This window comes from Ctenopharyngodon idella, chromosome 8 (genome assembly GCF_019924925.1).
Source record: "Ctenopharyngodon idella isolate HZGC_01 chromosome 8, HZGC01, whole genome shotgun sequence".
In the NCBI taxonomy this organism is placed as follows: domain Eukaryota; kingdom Metazoa; phylum Chordata; class Actinopteri; order Cypriniformes; family Xenocyprididae; genus Ctenopharyngodon; species Ctenopharyngodon idella.
Genome location: NC_067227.1, coordinates 6,187,213 through 6,206,008, shown reverse-complemented (window position 1 = coordinate 6,206,008; position 18,796 = coordinate 6,187,213). Strand labels below are relative to the sequence as shown.

The window sequence follows — 18,796 nt, the reverse complement described above, 5'->3', positions numbered from 1 at the left end:
ATTTGCTTTCGCGCATCCTTCCACCAATCATCGATGCGCCTCCTCTGTTGACACTTTGTTGCATCAGTCGAGCGTTGCTGTGTGAAGTGCAACATATTGTTAAGTAGATTTATTTAAACGATGTAAATGTTCTGATCTAAGCCGTATAAAGGACATCGGAATCTGTTCAGTATTCTAACTCGCACTTTCAGGGGAAATTTTTTGTTTGTTCGACTGAAAGTTATCGGAAGCTTGGTGGTGGTGACGTTGAAGTTGAGCGACCCTTCTCTTATAGCCTAAGATTACCTTTTTTCTGCCGATTGTATCTAGGCTTCAGAATTCATAAAAGTTGAATTCATCTGTGTTGGTCACTTCTGATTCACTTCTGTTGATCACAGAGGTTTTTTTTTTTTTTTGGTTTTTTTTTTGCGATGATTCAGCCTATCAAAAAAACAACAACAACAACATCCAGGCAGGATTGTATGAAATTCTACAATATCTTACAGAATAGGAGTGAATATTTCCTTTCTATGGGTTCCAGCGCATGTGGGGGTAGAAGGTAATGAGGAGGTAGATCATTTGGCAAAGAGATCTCTAAAACATCCAGAGATAGAGATAGAATGTAACACTGAGTAAAACTGAAGTAAAATAATAAGGAATAATAAAATCTGCTCTACACAGGAAATGGCATAAGAAAAATGAGACAACGAGACAAAAGGCAGGCATCTATACAATATTCAAAATAAAGCTGGGGTAGAGAGAAACAGCTATGGAAGTGGAAAGGATGGCTCTGTAATATCTAGGTTTCGAATAGACACGCATCCCTTATTTGCTCACTGTTCATCATAGGGAAAAGAGAATCTGAAAACTGTGCACAGTGTGGCCTGCCAGAAACATTTGAACATGTGTTGATTCAATGTACCAAATATGACAGAGAAAGAATTCAGTTTATAGAATCATTAAGCCATGTAGGAATTAATGACCTGTCAGTAATAAGTATATTTCAAAAAGCACAAAAGGAGTCAAGGGTTTATAATATTTTATATAGAAATGTTTAATTTGAGGTAATTTATCCAGAGATTACTCCATGGAAGTTAGTTTGGCCTGTTTTAGCCTGGTTTGTGTTAGAGGAAAAAAGGAAGGTGAGTCAGAAGTAACAGGATTGGGGGTGGTGGTATCAGATAAAGGAATAGGAATCAATAGAAGAACATCTAATAAGTTAGGGGTATATACTGTGGAAATGTTGGCAATGTTAATTGCCTTACGATGGGTGGAAAAGATAGGACAAGGCAAAGTTTTGATATGCTCAGATTCGTCATCAGCTTTAGCAAATTTTGTTTGAAATACAGTCAGTGACAAGAATAGTAAATCAAGGAAGACAGGTAAAATTTGTATGGGTTCCAGGACATGTGAGAATAAGGGGAAAAGAAATGGCAGATAAATTATCAAAAAGGATGTTAACAAAAGGAAACATAGAAATACAAGTAAGTATTAGCAAAACAGAGGTTAAAAGTGTGATATGGGAGAAAATAAATCAAAAGTGGCTAGAAATGTGGGATAGAGAGGGGAAAGGGAGGCACTTATATCAAATCCAAAGGCTTGTTAAAGAGACAAGAGTTGGAAGTGGCAATCGGAGAGAAGAAATGGTGATAACTAGGTTAAGATTGGGACAATGTCTATTAAATAAAACACTTAAGATAATAGGGAAACATGATACTGGTCAGTGTGAAGGTTGTCAAGAAGAGGAGTCGGTAGAGCATAGTCTTGAGATGCAGGTATTGTTACGTCCAAGGATGTATTCAATGTGTTTATTATAATGTGCGTGTGTTGGATCTGGTTGTTTGCGCTCTCTTTCTCTTTCTCTTTCTCTCTCTCTCTCATCACGAGACAGGTGCTTCAATCAGCTGTGTTCAATCCGGTCTTGGGTGACTGGATATTGATGGGAAGGAGTGGGAATTTAAGACGTGGTGGATTTGTGGAGAAGAGAGAGAGAGACTTCCTTTTGCCAGGGCAAATACTTCCTCCTGTTGCCCAGACTCACTTGTTGTTAGATTGAACTCAGTATTTTGTTGAGCTCTTTAACAGAAAGAGAACTGAAGTTGTTCAGTATCTTTTGATTCTGTTTATGCCTTATGTTATCTATGTTTGTTAACCTTTTACGTTTTTTTTTTATTTAAGGGAAGGTAGGGGGATGGTGCCATTTTTATTTGTACTTCTCTTTTTCTCCTGGTTATGGCTAGGTAAGGAGAGAGGGAAGTTGTATGTATTTTATTTGTGGATTATCTTTGTCTAGGTAATTTTATAAAATTATTGGGTTAGTTTGGCTTTTGTTTGTTATTTTGGCCTAGCCCTCCCCTGAAGTTTTGTTCCCTCTACATTTGTTAATACTTTTATAAACAAAATTAGTATTCTCAATCTTTATCTTTTCAATTAAAAGACCCTAATTTGAATTGGTGTTTGTGTTGATTCTGGGACGGGAGGTTGGATTGCCCTGGTTCTCTCTCCAAGGTTTTCTTTCTTTAGTTATTTTTTTTAATTTATTTTCTTATTTTGTTACTGGCTCCCCAGCCCTAGATGGGTAGTTATGTAACAGTATGAAGCACAAAAAGAGGTAATGAGGAACAAGCTGAGGGAGACAGGGGTTCAGGACATCACATTAATATTGAGCACAAAACATAGGGCACAGAATAGAATTCTTATGAATTTCTTAAGAGAAACAGGGATTTTTGATAGGATATGAAGAATTATAGGGGCATTAAGGAAGAGTAGTAGTAGTAGTAGTAGTAGTAGGGTCAGGGAAGAAATGTGTGTGTGGGGGGGATGATTTAGAATTATTTTCTGATCCACACTCCAGGGGGCGGTAATGCATCAAAACGCTGGATGCCAACCGCCGTAAAACAGAAAGAAGAAGCAGCCATAAAACATCTGAAGAAGAAGATGCTAACTTCCGGGTTGGCCTACAAACATTTCTTCTTTTTTTCCCCCCCTTACAAAAATATGTCATCACTGCAGTAGTTCTGAAATATTCGGTGTCTGAGATTTTTGGTGACACTAGGTGGAGCTTATGTGAATATTCATGAGTTTCCTTTTTCGTGTTAAAGCGCCACCGAAAATATAAGCGCACACTCCTCGGATCACAGAAACTGTTCGGTAACGTAAGTGCATTTCAGCGTCGAAGTTAAGCTTTTTTTTTTTTTTTTTTTTTTTTTTTAAATAACTGTTCATATATGCTCAATATTTTGTACATTGTGTCATGTGATCTGATTTAACGATTACAGCCACTGATTTGCCAGTGGCCTATCGTTAGGATACGCTAAATAATAAGAATAAATGGGCCAACAGCCATCTAGTCTTTGTTTGTGTTTTTTATTTATATATATGCTATTTATTATTTTAATTGTATAGGCCAGGTTTTGCTTTGATGGTCGTTTGATAACTTGTATAAATGTATCTGTGGTGGCATGATAAAGGTTATGATTACTTTGTGCCATTCCCTATTGCTTTCTCAGTTGGTAGCCTGCTTAACTTAAACCAGACATTAGCAACATTTTCCGCCACGTGGACAGCAAACATTTGGTACTGGAGTGACTTATACTTATTTCTGTTAAAAATAATTATTTCTGTTCTGTTGAATACAGCATGCACGATGATATTAAGTATAGTGGCATTTTTCATGTGTATCTTTGTACGCTACAAACCTCAGTTATTTTTCTCCTGTGTAAATTTATATTTGTGTGTATTTTCATAACATGTTTTAATTTATTTTATTCTTTCCTTGAATTATCATTATTATTTATTTTATTATTATTATTTTTTTTTTTTTTTTTTTATCACAGTAGCTGACTTGATTTGTCTTGATGGTGTAAGGAACAAAGCTACATAATGTCCCAGCATGCTCTGCTCTCTGCGGGCTGTAAGGCATGGCGGTCAATCACATGTCCACGGTCAGAGCTTCGTCTGGATCTCACTCTGGGATGTGGTCAGACCTTCCGGTAAACTATATGCTACTGTTTCATTGCTCTCTTCAACAGAGTCACATTCTATGCTTTTGTAGCATTTCATTTACTCCTTGTAGTCCATTTATTAGTCATTAGTCATTTGTTAGTCATTGTTTCTCATACCCAAGCCATTTTTTAATTTTACACCCTCTCTGAACCTTTTTTTTATTTTTGTTTTTTTATATATATTTACTATTTAAATACTATTTAAAAATACAGTAAGCAGTGTACAATGTATAGCACCCAGTAAGCAAAGTACTCAACTCAACGCAAAGTATTTAATTGTGAACAATGGCTTAAAGTTATACAAGCTGATTTTTGATCATGTTTCTTTAAGCATATGAATTTCTTGTGTTCCATTGTTCTTGATTGTCTATCTTTCTAGATGGCGCGAGACTGCAGATGGTCACTGGACGGGAGTAATGCGGGGGAAAGTGTGGACACTAACTCAAACAGAGGATATGTTATGGTACTATGTTTACAGTCATCAAAAAAATCCTGGAACACAAAAAAGTCAGAAACAAAAAGTGGAAGAGAAGGAGCAGTTATTGGTGAAGAGGTCAAAAAGAATGAGTGACATGAAGCAGGAAGAGGTGGGAATGTGCACAGTTATGTCAGAAACTGACAACAAAGAGGAGGATCTTCTGAGGGACTATTTCCAGTTAGATGTTAAATTAGGGGATCTCTACAGGAACTGGAGCACCGCGGATCCACACTTTAAACATACAGCAAACATCTTCACAGGTATATGTCTTAAAGGAATAGTTCATCCAAAAATGAAAATTCTGTTATAATTTTTTCATGATTTTCCCTTGAAAACAAATGCAATGTTATGCTGAATTTTCATGATGCTTTTTTCCAAGTACTGAAAGCATCAGTGGCAAAACCGCAAGTCTGAGCCCTCCCCCATATGAACTACTCCTATCGTCAGCGTGTGAGATTGCTGATACACAATATTATCTTTGGGGGTGGGGGGCCCTTTTCATTAGGAATATTTGTTCATTTGTTTGGTCATTAATTTATTACGGGAAATGTTAACACGGGGCGCGCAAAATATGAATTGTTGTCCATTTTGCGAGCAATTGGTGATAAAGAAAAATGTCAGGTGATGCGTCGCAATACTGGTAATATTTCCATTTCCAGCCAGTGGATATTACACAAGCAATGTGCAAACTTTGTGCGAGAGTTATGCCGGTTATTAGTTTGTTAATTAATGTAGTTAACTAATGAACCTTATTGTAAAGTGTTACCGAATAAACAATACTTCTACAGCATTTAATCTTAGTTAATGTTTATTTCAACATTTAGTAATACATTATTTAAATCAAAAGTTGTATTTGTTAACATTAGTTAATGCACTGTGAACTAACATGAACTAACAATGAACGACTATTTTTATTAACTAATATTAACAAAGGTTAATAAATGCTGTAACAAATGTATTGCTCATTGTTAGTTCATGTTAGTTAATACATTAACTAACGGTGACGAATGAGACCTTACTGTAAAGTGTTTCTGAAATTGCTTTCATAAACATTAAAAATATCTAAATTTATTCCAGACTTTTGACCAGTAGTTTACGTTGCTTAATAAATGCTGATTTATTTTACAAGAAGCAGGTTGCTTCATAGACCAGACATGTTAAGATCATATGACCAGCCAAATGCTACACACGTTTACAAAACAAACTTTGTTTCAATATAGATCCATGACGACTGACATATTAGCAAGTGCAACATAAACTAAAATCTAAAAACTAACAATGCAGAAGGAAGGTGTCTAATACAAAATTCCTTTTTACTGTGTGTGTGTGAGACTCTGTCTGTCTGTTTGAAAATCTCAGGAGTGCGTTTGTTGCGTCAAGATCCTGTGGAGTGTCTTTTCTCATTCATCTGCAGCTCTAATAATCACATCTCGCGGATTCAGGGTATGGTTGACAGACTGTGTCAGACACTCGGGACTCTCCTCTGCAAGCTTGATGATGTGGCCTATCATGATTTCCCCCCTCTGCAAGATCTTACAGGTAGCTTTGCTAGCACTCAGTACTGTCATGCAATCCCCCCCCCCCCCCCAAACACACACACACACACACACACACAATCCTTTTTTTTTTTTTTTTTTCTTTTTTTTTTTTGTCAGTGATCAAGTAAGACAATTATGGCTATTACTAATAAACTTAAATCAATATGAAATACAAAAGTAGCTATAAATAATGTTCAGTATAAACACTCTTAAAATGTTTGACTGTTAGTTTTCTATATGAAGTAGATTTTTTTTGTAATCACTGTTTTAAGTTATTGGGTGCTTTCATATTGTCTACATAACACAACTCGCCTCTTAGACAGCAAATACAGCTATGATCCAGATATGCAGCTAAAGTTAACAATGGTGTCTGCAGAGGAGCTAATGGACTACCATTTAAAAAGCTAGCAAAATTGAATTAAGTCCTTAATTAAGCTAAATTCAATTTAACCAATAAACATATTTAATTCATTTAAACTGAACTCATCCATGGCGACTCTGCTACTTTTACATATAGCTATACAAAAATGTATATGCATTTGCATGTTAACATACAGGTGCATCTCAAAATATGAATATCTTGTAAAATTTAATGTTTTTTTTGTAATTTAATTTAAAAAGTAAAACTTTCATATATTCCACATTCATTAGACATAAACTAAAATATATCAAGCCTTTTTCTGTAGCCTAAGCCATAATCATTTTGATGATTATGGCTTATGCCGGGTTCAGACTACACAATATTTTTGTCCGTTGCGATAGTCGCTGTGTCAGATTATAAGATTTTGACTCCTAAAATCTTGTCGAGTTGTGGACAAGAAACGTGTCAGACTACACGTTGCTACCCGATCATTCAATGCTTGTCGTCTTTAACCACGTGCATGCTGTCATCGAGAAGGCGGGACTATTGACTGACAGAAGGTGCCGTGAGCGTAAAAAAACAATGGCTAGCAGTGTTTTGCTCTGTCTTGTCCAAAAGTGCACACATATCTGGATTGCATGGATATTTGGATTTCCTCCAAAAAGAACTGAGGTAACATATGTTTAATTTACCTTTGTTCACTCTGTCGTGGTAGTCCCTTGAGGAAACCCTTGTCCCTTGTTGTCATCCACTATGACACACTACACAAGCTGAAACGATCGAATCTTGCTTCCCGACGCCCATTGTTGTTTACGAATCCCCACGACACTCTACTTCAAGTAGATCGTGGCAAAATGTGGCTAAAATCATGTAGTCTGAACTGGGCATTAGGCTACAGCTCATAAAAATAAAACATCCAGTATCTCAAGTTATTAGAATATTTCCTAAGATAAATCAAAAATGTATTTACAATACAAAAAAAAATTCAAGTTCTGAACTTGGTCAGGGCTCATTTAGCACGAATTACTGCATCAATGCGGCGTGGCATTGAGGCGATCAGCCTGTGGTACTGCTGAGGTGTTATTGAAGCAGAGATCGTATTACTATAGGGAGATAAGAGGGTCTGTATCTCTTACCATTGGAGAAGGTGTAACGGCTAACTTAATCACACGCGGCACTTCTCAGCCTGTCATGTCGCCGTTCAAAACTCCACCCTGCATACCGCCAATGCGTACCACCCCGTACCGCCAGTTAGCATTAGCCATTATGCTTTTTTGGCTAAAGGTTGCAGGCTTGCCTTCCAGTGGCTTTGATTGAAGCCCAGGTTGCTTTGAAGCCCAGGTTGCTTTGATGGCAGCTGTCAGCTTATCTGTATTGTTGGGTCAGGTGTTTGTCATCTTCCTCTTGACAATACCCCATAAATTCTCTATGGGGTTCAGGTCAGGTGAGTTGTCTGGCCAATCATCACAGTAATATCATGGCGAGCAAACCAGTTAGTAGTAGTTTTGGCACTGTGGGCAGGTGCTAAGTCCTGCTGGAAAAAGAAATCAGCATCACTATAAAGCTTGTCATCAGACGTAAGCATGAAGTACTCTAAAATCTCCTGGTAGATGACTTTTTTGACTTTGGACTTGATGAAACACAGTGGACCAACACCAGCAGATGACATGGCACCCCAAAACATCATTGACTGTGGAAACTTCACATTGGACTTCAAGCAAGTTGGATTCTGTGCCTCTCCACTCTTCCTCCAGACTCTATGACCTTGATTTTCAAATGAAATGCAAAATTTACTTTCATCTGAAAAGAGGACTTTGGACCACTGAGCTATAGTCCAGTTATTTTTCTCCTTAGCTCAGGTAAGACGCTTCTGACATTGTCTCTGGTTCAGGATTGGCTTTGTACGAGGAATGTGGCAGTTGTAGCCCATTTCCCGAAGACATCTGTGTGTGGTGGTTCTTGATTCACTGACTCCTGCTTCAGTCCATTCCTAGTGAAGCTCTTCCAAGTTTCTGAATCGGCCATCCCTGTTGCTTGTGCACCTTTTCCTGCCACACTTTTTCCTTACAGTCAACTTTCCATGAATATGCTTTGATATGCATGGCTCTGCGAACAGCCAGCCCTTTCAGCGATGACCTTTTGTGGCTTACCCTCTATTGTGGAGGGTGTTGATGATGGCTTTCTGGACAACTGTCAAATCATCAGATTTCCACATGATTGTGGTTGAGAGTACTGAACTAGGCTGAGAGATACCAGGTATTAAAGGGTTAGTTCACCCAAAAATTCTGTAATTATTTACTCACCTTCATGTCGTTCCACACCCGTAAGACATTCGTTCATCTTCGGAACACAATTAAGATATTTTTTGATAAAATCCGATGGCTCAGTGAGGCCTGCATTGTAAGTTAATTTACACTTTCGAAAGCCCAGAAAGGTACTAAAGTTATATTTAAAACAGTTCATGTGACTACAGTAGTTCAACCTTAATGTTATGAAGCGATGAGAATACTTTTTGTGCGGCAAAAAACAAAATTAAGACTTTATTCAACTATCTAGTGATGGGCAATTTCAAAACACTGCTTCATGAAGCTTCGAAGCTTTACGAATCTTTTGTTTTGAATCAGTGGTTCGGAGCGCCAAAGTCACGTGCTTTCAGTAAACGAGGCTTCGTTACGTCACAAGTGTTTCGAAATTTCAGTGGGTTACGTGACTTTGAGACGCGCTCTGAACCACTGATTCGAAACAAAAGATTCATAAAGCTTTGAAGCTTCATGAAGCAGTGTTTTGAAATCGCCCTTCATTAGATATTGTTGAATAAAGTAGTTAGTTTGTTTTTTTGACGCACAAAAAGTATTCTCGTTGCTTCATAACATTAAGGTTGAACCACTGTAGTCACATTTATTTATTTATTTATTAGTTTTTTAACAGGGACAATGTAGTATAACATTGCTGCAATTTCAAGCAGCCGATGCTCCACATACAGACTTCTACGCTAATTTGCAGCCCCAGTCCTTGGTCAGGTTTTTTTTAACAGTCGCATGCTTTCAGTAAACAAGGCTTCGTTACATCATATGAACTGTTTTAAATATAACTTTAGTACCTTTCTGGGCGTTTGAAAGTGTAAATTAATTTGAACTCACTGAGCCATCGGATTTTATCAAAAATCTTAATTTGTGTTCCGAAGATGAACGAAGGTCTTACGGGTGTGGAACGACATGAGGGTGAGTAATTAATGACAGAATTTTCATTTTTGGTTGGACTAACCCTTTAAATAACTGATGAAAAATACTGCACTTTTCCACGATATTCTAATTTTTTGAGACGCACCTGTATAGTGATTGTCAATGAAACAAATTATATTTCAAATATTAATAAAATAAAAACATATTAAGGCTTGATGCATGTGTTTGTCAGGTCTCTCACACATGGAACATTGCAGTGTTTAAAGCATGTATTCATTTCATTTAAAGAGCTCTGGCACAACACCCTTAATCTCATTAAAACGTCTATGATTTTAGATTCAAGCTGATCTGTGGTCTACTTCAGACATCTGTCTGTGGAGAAATGGCAAAATGCAGTTAGTGTTTTTACCAGCCATTGCTTTCTCAGACCAGTTTAGTTCAATTAAAGTTTTTTTTTTTTTTTTTTAAATTGACTTAAAGTTCATAAAATGCAAGTAAACGTAATACATATGAATTGAGTGTTTCAATCCAAGTTTTCTGAAGAGACATGATTGCTTTATATTATGAACAGATTTAGGCTTTTGTTCACAATATAAACATTGATCAATGCACATGTACATAAAGCACATTAAATATGGTAAATAGAAACTCAGACATGTTTCCTTGATGCATATGAGGTTTTTCATGTCATGCAAGCACATTTGAGTATAACCACCTTGGGTGTGCATTTTTTTTTATTTTTATTTTTTGTAATAATTCAATGGTCCGGAGTCAATTATTCCTCACATACAGTGGGTACGGAAAGTATTCAGACCCCCTTAAATTTTTCACTCTTTGTTATATTGCAGCCATTTGCTAAAATCATTTAAGTTCATATTTTTTCCTCATTAATGTACACACAGCACCCCATATTGACAGAAAAACAGAATTGTTGACATTTTTGCAGATTTATTAAAAAAGAAAAACTGAAATATCACATGGTCCTAAGTATTCAGACCCTTTGCTCAGTATTTAGTAGAAGCACCCTTTTGATCTAATACAGCCATGAGTCTTTTTGGGAAAGATGCAACAAGTTTTTCACACCTGGATTTGGGGATCCTCTGCTATTCCTCCTTGCAGATCCTCTCCAGTTCTGTCAGGTTGGATGGTAAACGTTGGTGGACAGCCATTTTTAGGTCTCTCCAGAGATGCTCAATTGGGTTTAAGTCAGGGCTCTGGCTGGGCCATTCAAGAACAGTCACAGAGTTGTTGTGAAGCCACTCCTTCGTTATTTTAGCTGTGTGCTTAGGGTCATTGTCTTGTTGGAAGGTAAACCTTCGGCCCAGTCTGAGGTCCTGAGCACTCTGGAGAAGGTTTTCGTCCAGGATATCCCTGTACTTGGCCGCATTTATCTTTTCCTCGATTGCAACCAGTCGTCCTGTCCCTGCAGCTGAAAAACACCCCCACAGCATGATGCTGCCACCACCATGCTTCACTGTTGGGACTGTATTGGACAGGTGATGAGCAGTGCCTGGTTTTCTCCCCACATACCGCTTAGAATTAAGGCCAAAAAGTTCTATCTTGGTCTCATCAGACCAGAGAATCTTATTTCTCACCATCTTGGAGTCCTTCCATACAGGCTTTCATGTGTCTTGCACTGAGGAGAGGCTTCCGTCGGGCCACTCTGCCATAAAGCCCCGACTGGTGGAGGGCTGCAGTGATGGTTGACTTTCTACAACTTTCTCCCATCTCCCGACTGCATCTCTGGAGCTCAGCCACAGTGATCTTTGGGTTCTTCTTTACCTCTCTCACCAAGGCTCTTCTCCCCCGATAGCTCAGTTTGGCCGGACGGCCAGCTCTAGGAAGGGTTCTGGTCGTCCCAAACGTCTTCCATTTAAGGATTATGGAGGCCACTGTGCTCTTAGGAACCTTAAGTGCAGCAGAATTTTTTTTGTAACCTTGGCTAGATCTGTGCCTTGCCACAATTCTGTCTCTGAGCTCTTCAGGCAGTTCCTTTGACCTCATGATTCTCATTTGCTCTGACATGCACTGTGAGCTTTAAGGTCTTATATAGACAGATGTGTGGCTTTCCTAATCAAGTCCAATCAGTATAATCAAACACCGCTGGACTCAAATGAAGGTGTAGAACCATCTCAAGGATGATCAGAAGAAATGGACAGCACCTGAGTTAAATATATGAGTGTCACAGCAAAGGGTCTGAATACTTAGGACCATGTGATATTTCAGTTTTTCTTTTTTAATAAATCTGCAAAAATGTCAACAATTCTGTGTTTTTCTGTCAATATGGGGTGCTGTGTGTACATTGAGGAAAAAAAATAAACTTCACAACAACTCCTGTGACTGTTCTTGAATGGCCCAGCCAGAGCCCTGACTTAAACCCAATTGAGCATCTCTGGAGAGACCTAAAAATGGCTGTCCACCAACGTTTACCATCCAACCTGACAGAACTGGAGAGGATCTGCAAGGAGGAATAGCAGAGGATCCCCAAATCCAGGTGTGAAAAACTTGTTGCATCTTTCCCAAAAAGACTCATGGCTGTATTAGATCAAAAGGGTGCTTCTACTAAATACTGAGCAAAGGGTCTGAATACTTAGGACCATGTGATATTTCAGTTTTTCTTTTTTAATAAATCTGCAAAAATGTCAACAATTCTGTGTTTTTCTGTCAATATGGGGTGCTGTGTGTACATTAATGAGGAAAAAATATGAACTTAAATGATTTTAGCAAATGGCTGCAATATAACAAAGAGTGAAAAATTTAAGGGGGTCTGAATACTTTCCGTACCCACTGTATATATAAATAAAGGCATCACAATCATGTTCACATTCCAGACAGACAGGTAATAAGAGTAAATACGTTTAAAAAACAAAATCATTGACACACCATAATGCAAAATTATACACGCACTGAAAAGGATAATGCTTAATTTTTTAATTTTTGTTTGTATATATGTGACAGACCCTAGTGTGGAGATGCGTTTGCGTGACTTGGGTTTTGGCTACCGTGCTCGTTTTCTGCAGCAGAGCTCACAAACCATTGTGAACTCTCATGGCCCTGACTGGCTCCATTCACTCCGCAGCGCTCCCTACCTGCAGACCAGAGATGCACTGAGAACTCTTCCTGGAGTTGGTCTCAAAGTAATTATTTATTAAGCCAGCATTTTTTCATAAAAATACCAACAATTTTAGCCTCACAATTGTAACGCAATTATACGTTGCATTTTCAGCTTTGCTCAAAGGGTTGTAATACCATGAACTTCCATTTTCTATGGAGGATTTTCTCTTTCAGGTCAATCACTCTCATGGCAGTTTAAATCTGAAGTTAAAGTTAGGTAAATTGTCAGTGCTTAAAGCTACTTGAATAATATTAATATGTTCAATTTAATGGAACAAACTTTTGATCAACTCCATTGGTAGCACAGGAAAGTGCATTAAGTACAGTATGTACAATGGGACACATGCTTGCAATACAATGCAACAAATTTGCATAGAGTATGCCTCTAGTATATGCTCCTTTATTGTCTCTACTGGCGTACTTCCCTTTACACGAGGACTTTTATTTTATTTCAGCTTAACTGATTGCTCTAGCTGTTAAACGCATAGATTTATCATATCTGTGAACAACATCTGTAAAATATGCTTGCTTGGGATCAGGTGGCTGACTGTGTATGTCTGATGTCACTGGACAAGTTTGAGGCGCTTCCTGTGGACACACATGTGTGGCAGATCGCCAAACGTGACTACAACTTTGCAGCCGGTAACAGCCAGAAGACCTTGACTGATAGAGTCTACAAAGAGATTGGTTAGTAGCCAGATAATATATTTTGCCTGGCAACCACCCACAACAGTCTAGCAATTTGTGTCTGTGAGTTTTGGATGGATAAACTCCACTCGCAGTTTCTCAAAATAAATGAGGTATATTTTGATCCTCTTTTGTAGGTGACTTCTTTAGAAAACTCTGGGGTCCCTATGCCGGCTGGGCACAGTCTGTGAGTAATACTCTACAACATTCGTTAATTAATAATATAATTTTTTTTCATGTTGATGACCTCTTTGTGTCGTTTTGTGTCTCAGGTACTTTTCTGTGCTGATCTTAAGAAGTTTCAGAAGCTGAGAGAAGAGATTCCTGTAATGAAAGATGAGAAAACTGAGCTGAAGAACAAGATGAAAAAGAGAAGACATGACGGATATAAACAAGAACAGAAAAGAGAAAAAGGCAATAAGCATCAGAGGTCATAAGATCAAATGATAGTCTGGATAACATTCAATGTGTGTGTGTGTGTGTGTGTGTGTGTGCGTGCTTCTTTTGAATTTCTACAATATATATCAGAATTTCAAACAGCTTAGTTTTATTGGTAATTTCAAGGAAGGAACAATATTTTCCGCTGTGTATTACAATTGTGCAGTTAAACACTCTGAAGGGTTTGTTGTTGTTCCAGAGTTTGTGAGCCAATCAGAATAAAACTGCGTTTGAGAAACAAATACAAAATTAATAAAATACAAATCATAAATACAAATCTTATTTCACTTTTAATACACAGATAAAAGATAAATTCTAATAACTTATAAAAATAATAATGTTGTTTTTTTTTCTCAGTTTTTAAAAATGGTAAAATGATAAATTTGTCTGAATTTTTCTATTTTGTTGGAGCAATAGCTTCATGGGTAGAGCTCCAATATGTCTCGCAATAGCATTACAGATGTTCTTCACAAAATGTTCTGAGAAATTCTTATTTTTGCACATTTTTACAAAATGAAAATTTAAATTAATATGTAGCATCACTTTGTGATTGTAAATGTGTATTTGTTTTTATTTATAATGGCAGGCATTTGGTCTTGTCCAATTTTTACAAAAAATTATAAAAATATTATCATCACACATTATTACCATCACACAGTCAAAAATCCACACAATCAAACATTACACCAAAATAAGCTTGAAGGTTGCTCAAAGTTATAATGAGATATGTTCCAGGAGATAAATGTAAATAAATGTTTAAAGGGGGGGTATCACACACAGTTTCTGCCAATCTACAAACAAACAAACATACATGCACAACTCCGTTGCTGCCCCAAAAAAACAAACTTCATCCTCTGTTCCCTTAACGCTAGGTTCTTTGGGAAGCTGAAAAAGGTAATCTTTCCCTCACAACCAAAAACACACTCCTTCAGTGACAGGAGCTGCGTCTCATTTCGGAGGCTTCGTCCTCCGGAGGTCGCATTTGAAGGCTGAATACTTCATCAAGGATGTCATATTTAAGAAAAGTAACCATAATAAAATTGACTGATATTTATTGTGAGGTGTAAAATACTGTAATTTCTTTCTTACATTGCAATCTAACAGTTATTTTTCTTAAATGAGACCGATGATGTATGCAGCCTTCAAAGGGTGCAGCCCCTGAATTGGACACAGCCATTGTTGAAAAATCTCTCGGCTTCCATATCCTGAATGAAACGCGTTGATGGGCGTGCTCTTGCTCTTGTTCTAGGTGATGTGTGTGCGCACGCTTATCAGGGAGAAGTGCCTTTACAAGGAATTCCGCCCTTTATTACGTGATAAAGGGCCATACTAGAAGAAAAACTCTCCAAATCCTGTACCAAAACCGGAAGTAGTCATTTGGCACAGAAATACTCCGTCACACGTCCAACTCGTGTTTTGAAACTTTGGTCATGTTTAGCATGAAAATCCAACTCTTCAACAGTGTAAATATTTCAGAATGCATGAAATAGCATTGCACCCCCCTTTAATATTGATAAATAATAAATGTTTAAAAAGTAGTTTAGTCAAACAGTTAAATGAGATTGAATGGAATTCAATCAGATGGAAGACTATCCTCAGTGAAGCATCTGCAAAAGAAAAAAAAAAAAACCCAAAGGACTGTCAGACTGTGAGAAAGAAGATTCTCTGGTCTTATGAACCTCAATTCCAAGCATTATGTCTGGTGTGTAGCGTCTGGACCAATCAGACACACATTTATTCATTTATTCATTTATATTTAAAACTCTCCCTCACAAGTTCTCTGAACCCATCCTCCCAAACTGCAACACATAGGCAGAACTAGGTGTCCTGTTACTGACAGGAAGACTGATAAGGATAAGGAATTTGCAGAGACTTGTGACTCTGACTTAATTCCTGTTAAGAAGGACAAATAAACCCTTTCCCCCTATATATTTTCTATATATATAACCACTTAAGAAATGTATAAGCATGTATCCAATTTTTCCATCTCATGATTTTCCTCATGATTTGGCCTATGTATTAATTCTCTCTTTTGAACTCTTATGGTATTGTTTCAGAGTTGCATACTATGGTTAACTAAAATCACATGGGTAGCATGTTTGGTATCGATGGACTCCAACTTTCGTTTCCTATTTGGTAATTTGTTACATGTTGCTAACTCTGTGATACATCAGTATTATAAGAATCTAGAAGGATCTTCTCTCAAACATCCAATCCAATGTCTTATGCTAATATCTTGCTACAGAACAAAGGCTCATAAAACCCCCTCACAGAGGAATTTCCATTGCAAAAATTCCTTTTTCCTCATTGGTCAGGTCCACCCTGGGAGGTGGGACTTCTCCTGGACCTTAAAAGCCAGCGCACAATGCTCCTCCCTCTCTTGCATCTTCAACTGCCCCAAGACAACTTCTGCTGGTGGCCTCTCAGGTCAGGCCGGCAGGCCTTTACCTGCCCCCACCATGTGCTTGACCCGGAGAGAAAAAACTCTTTCCTACTACAAGAGTCAAATTAACAGCTTAAGTTGTTTCATATTTCTTCATCCAACGCAGAAGATATTGATTACAACTTCAGACCAAACCATCAAGGATCTCTCCTCAGCCTGCAGATCCGATGCTCCTCAACAGCTAAAGGCATTTTGCAAGTATCGTACACTAACACTAAACAGCGATTTAGTATTAATTTGTGAACCCCTTTGTTAGCAAAGGTGCTTTATTACTGAGAACACTGATGGTCCTTTTCCAGGTTGTTTTGACTATCTCCCTAGCTCCTCCTGTTTCCCACTTCCGGTTTCACTCTATCATTTATCCTTTTATCCATGTACGTGTGACTGGTGTGTATGTATGTATATGTTTGTTAGTTTAGTTATGTGTGTTCGTGATTTAGCTAATAAAACTTGTGCACAATACATATTTGGTTCTGACTCTCTGTCTGCAATAGATTGCCTCTTAAAAGATCAGATCTTATTACCAGCTCTGTAAATGCTTACTACAAAGCACTGTAAATGCTAAGAAAGAATTATTTTTCTGTGGCCATGAAAAATACCATTCTCTTAGAATTAATTAATAATCAATACTGAGTGTTCACAGGATGAACTGATTTATTGATTGAAATTTTAATGTAGCTACATCAAGTTAATCTGATTAACTGATTCAAATATTCATAATTAATCATAATAATCATAAAGAGTTATGGATAATTATTAATATTTCCCCTTTGAGTTAATTCGCTACAGGTGGAAACCCCAGCACGGTGGTGGAAGCAAGATGGGGTATCTGCACAGTACATTCCTAACAGTGAAACATGGTGGTATCATGCTGTTTGGGGTGTTTTTCAGGGGCAGGGACTATCCTTAATGGAAACCTGGCCTAGAGCCCTCAGGACCTCAGAGTGGGCTGAAGGTTTACCTTCCAACAAGACAATGCAAGATTGGCCTAGGGACAACTCTGGAGAGACCTGAAAAGCTTGTTGCATCATATCCAAAAAGACTTCAGACTGTAATCAATGCTAAAGGTGCTTCTGAGTTAAGTACTAAGTAAAGGGCCTGAACAGGGCCGCTGTAAGATAATCAGAGTCTCCTGGGCTACAGCATTATGGTAGGCCACCCCAAATAAAAATGTTATTTTAGCTTCCTGCCAATTATTTATGTCGAAATTTATCTTGTCTGCTACACTGGTTAACATTTACAACACTGTGTGTATGCTGCGTAAAATATGGGTCAAATATATATGAATATGCAAATTCACTCTATGCCAGTAGGTATAGCGGTTACATAAAGAAAAGCTGCACTTATAAACACTACGTTATTATGCTTTCCACTGGTTGTGCTGGACTGCATTGCAGTGGGAAAAAAGGAGCTGGATTTTGTTTAAACAGTCATAAACACAAAGAATGAAGAACGCTGAATAGATCTGTAAAATTTGGAACACACAGAAGGAAGATCACTGAAGAGAAGATTCTGAAGTTGGTGCAGAAGGTCGTGAAAATGGGGGGCACACGCTTGGTCGTTGTTGTTGTTGCTTTTGCTGTTTTCAAACTCCCCTAAATTTGTTTGGATCTCTCTTTAGAGCTTCAGAGTTAGACTTACAACAGTGCAACTACTTGTTACAAACTTTGTCTCAAAGAGAACCTTTTTCCCTGCCTTTGCAGAAGGGATTTGCAAATTGTCGCTATTCGGATCTAGCGTTGTGTTTGGCCGGTGTGAGGGTTATTTGCATAGTTTAAAGTTCACAGTTAGAACAGTGTCTCAAAGGATTTTTCCTTATGTATAATTCACTTTTCAAACCAATTCCAGATTAATCTAGGCATTGTGCTGTACACATTAGGCCCAAACATGACTGTGTAATGTTGAACTTTCACCCATGCATTCATTTGGTTAACATGATTTCACCAAGTACAACATGTTACAAAATCACGATGACCACATTCATACATACCTTAATATTCACCTTTATTTATATTGCGCATTATACAATACAGATTTTTTCAAAGCAGCTTTACAGTGATAACAGGAAAATGTTGCATTTCAGCTGTTGTTCAGCTGAAGTCAGTTCAGTGTTGATTCAGTTCTGTTGTAAAGATCAATTATCTAAAAAGCAGTTCTGCAGAAAACTGATGTCTTTGTCCAGCTCTGTTCAGTTCTCATAAAACAGCATCAGTACAGTCAGTTTAAAAATATTGTTGAATATTAAGTAATTGATTTTAGTTAATGTTTATTAAAATGTCTGTGTTGAAAGAAACAGTTAATGTTTGAACTAAAACACAATACAAGTTAATTTAATGGGTTTATGATGATTTCATGACATGCTAACCACACATGTGCATGTGTAATATGTGAGTATCTTCATGTATATAATAAATTGGGCACAGAAAGCTAAGTTATGCTAAATCTCTTTAGAACACCAATTTGGTCACACCTGGACTATGGGAGCTTATGGATCAGCCAGGAAATGCTATATTCAGATGTTGGACACAGTTCATCATTAGGGTATGCATCTATATCTGGGAGCCTTCAGAAC

The 18,796-nt window shown here is 37.6% G+C and overlaps 1 protein-coding gene across 3 annotated transcripts; it reads left to right on the top strand.

The window, feature by feature from the left end:
- Positions 1 to 78: 78 nt before the first annotated feature.
- Positions 79 to 16,686, top strand: ogg1 (8-oxoguanine DNA glycosylase). Of its 3 annotated transcripts, none has more exons than XM_051903491.1 (8): positions 79 to 3,129; positions 3,816 to 3,971; positions 4,363 to 4,721; positions 5,821 to 6,000; positions 12,501 to 12,679; positions 13,196 to 13,343; positions 13,481 to 13,530; positions 13,616 to 16,686. In XM_051903491.1, exons 2-8 carry the CDS (start codon positions 3,862 to 3,864, stop codon positions 13,778 to 13,780), a joined length of 1,191 nt encoding a protein of 396 aa, XP_051759451.1. In that variant the 5' UTR covers positions 79 to 3,129; positions 3,816 to 3,861; the 3' UTR covers positions 13,781 to 16,686. The 3 variants fall into 3 exon arrangements, with proteins under 3 accessions (XP_051759451.1, XP_051759450.1, XP_051759453.1); XM_051903490.1 differs by having other exon boundaries at positions 80 to 3,134; XM_051903493.1 differs by lacking the exon at positions 79 to 3,129 and adding an exon at positions 3,156 to 3,555.
- Positions 16,687 to 18,796: the final 2,110 nt, after the last annotated feature.

Bases quoted from the DNA above. Each gene is read 5' to 3' on its own strand.
- ogg1 (XM_051903491.1), top strand. From the start codon at position 3,862: ATGTCCCAGCATGCTCTGCTCTCTGCGGGCTGTAAGGCATGGCGGTCA. The intron at 4,722-5,820 runs GTATATGTCTTA...TGAAAATCTCAG, and splicing joins TACAGCAAACATCTTCACAG to GAGTGCGTTTGTTGCGTCAA. The intron at 12,680-13,195 runs GTAATTATTTAT...GCTTGGGATCAG, and splicing joins TTCCTGGAGTTGGTCTCAAA to GTGGCTGACTGTGTATGTCT.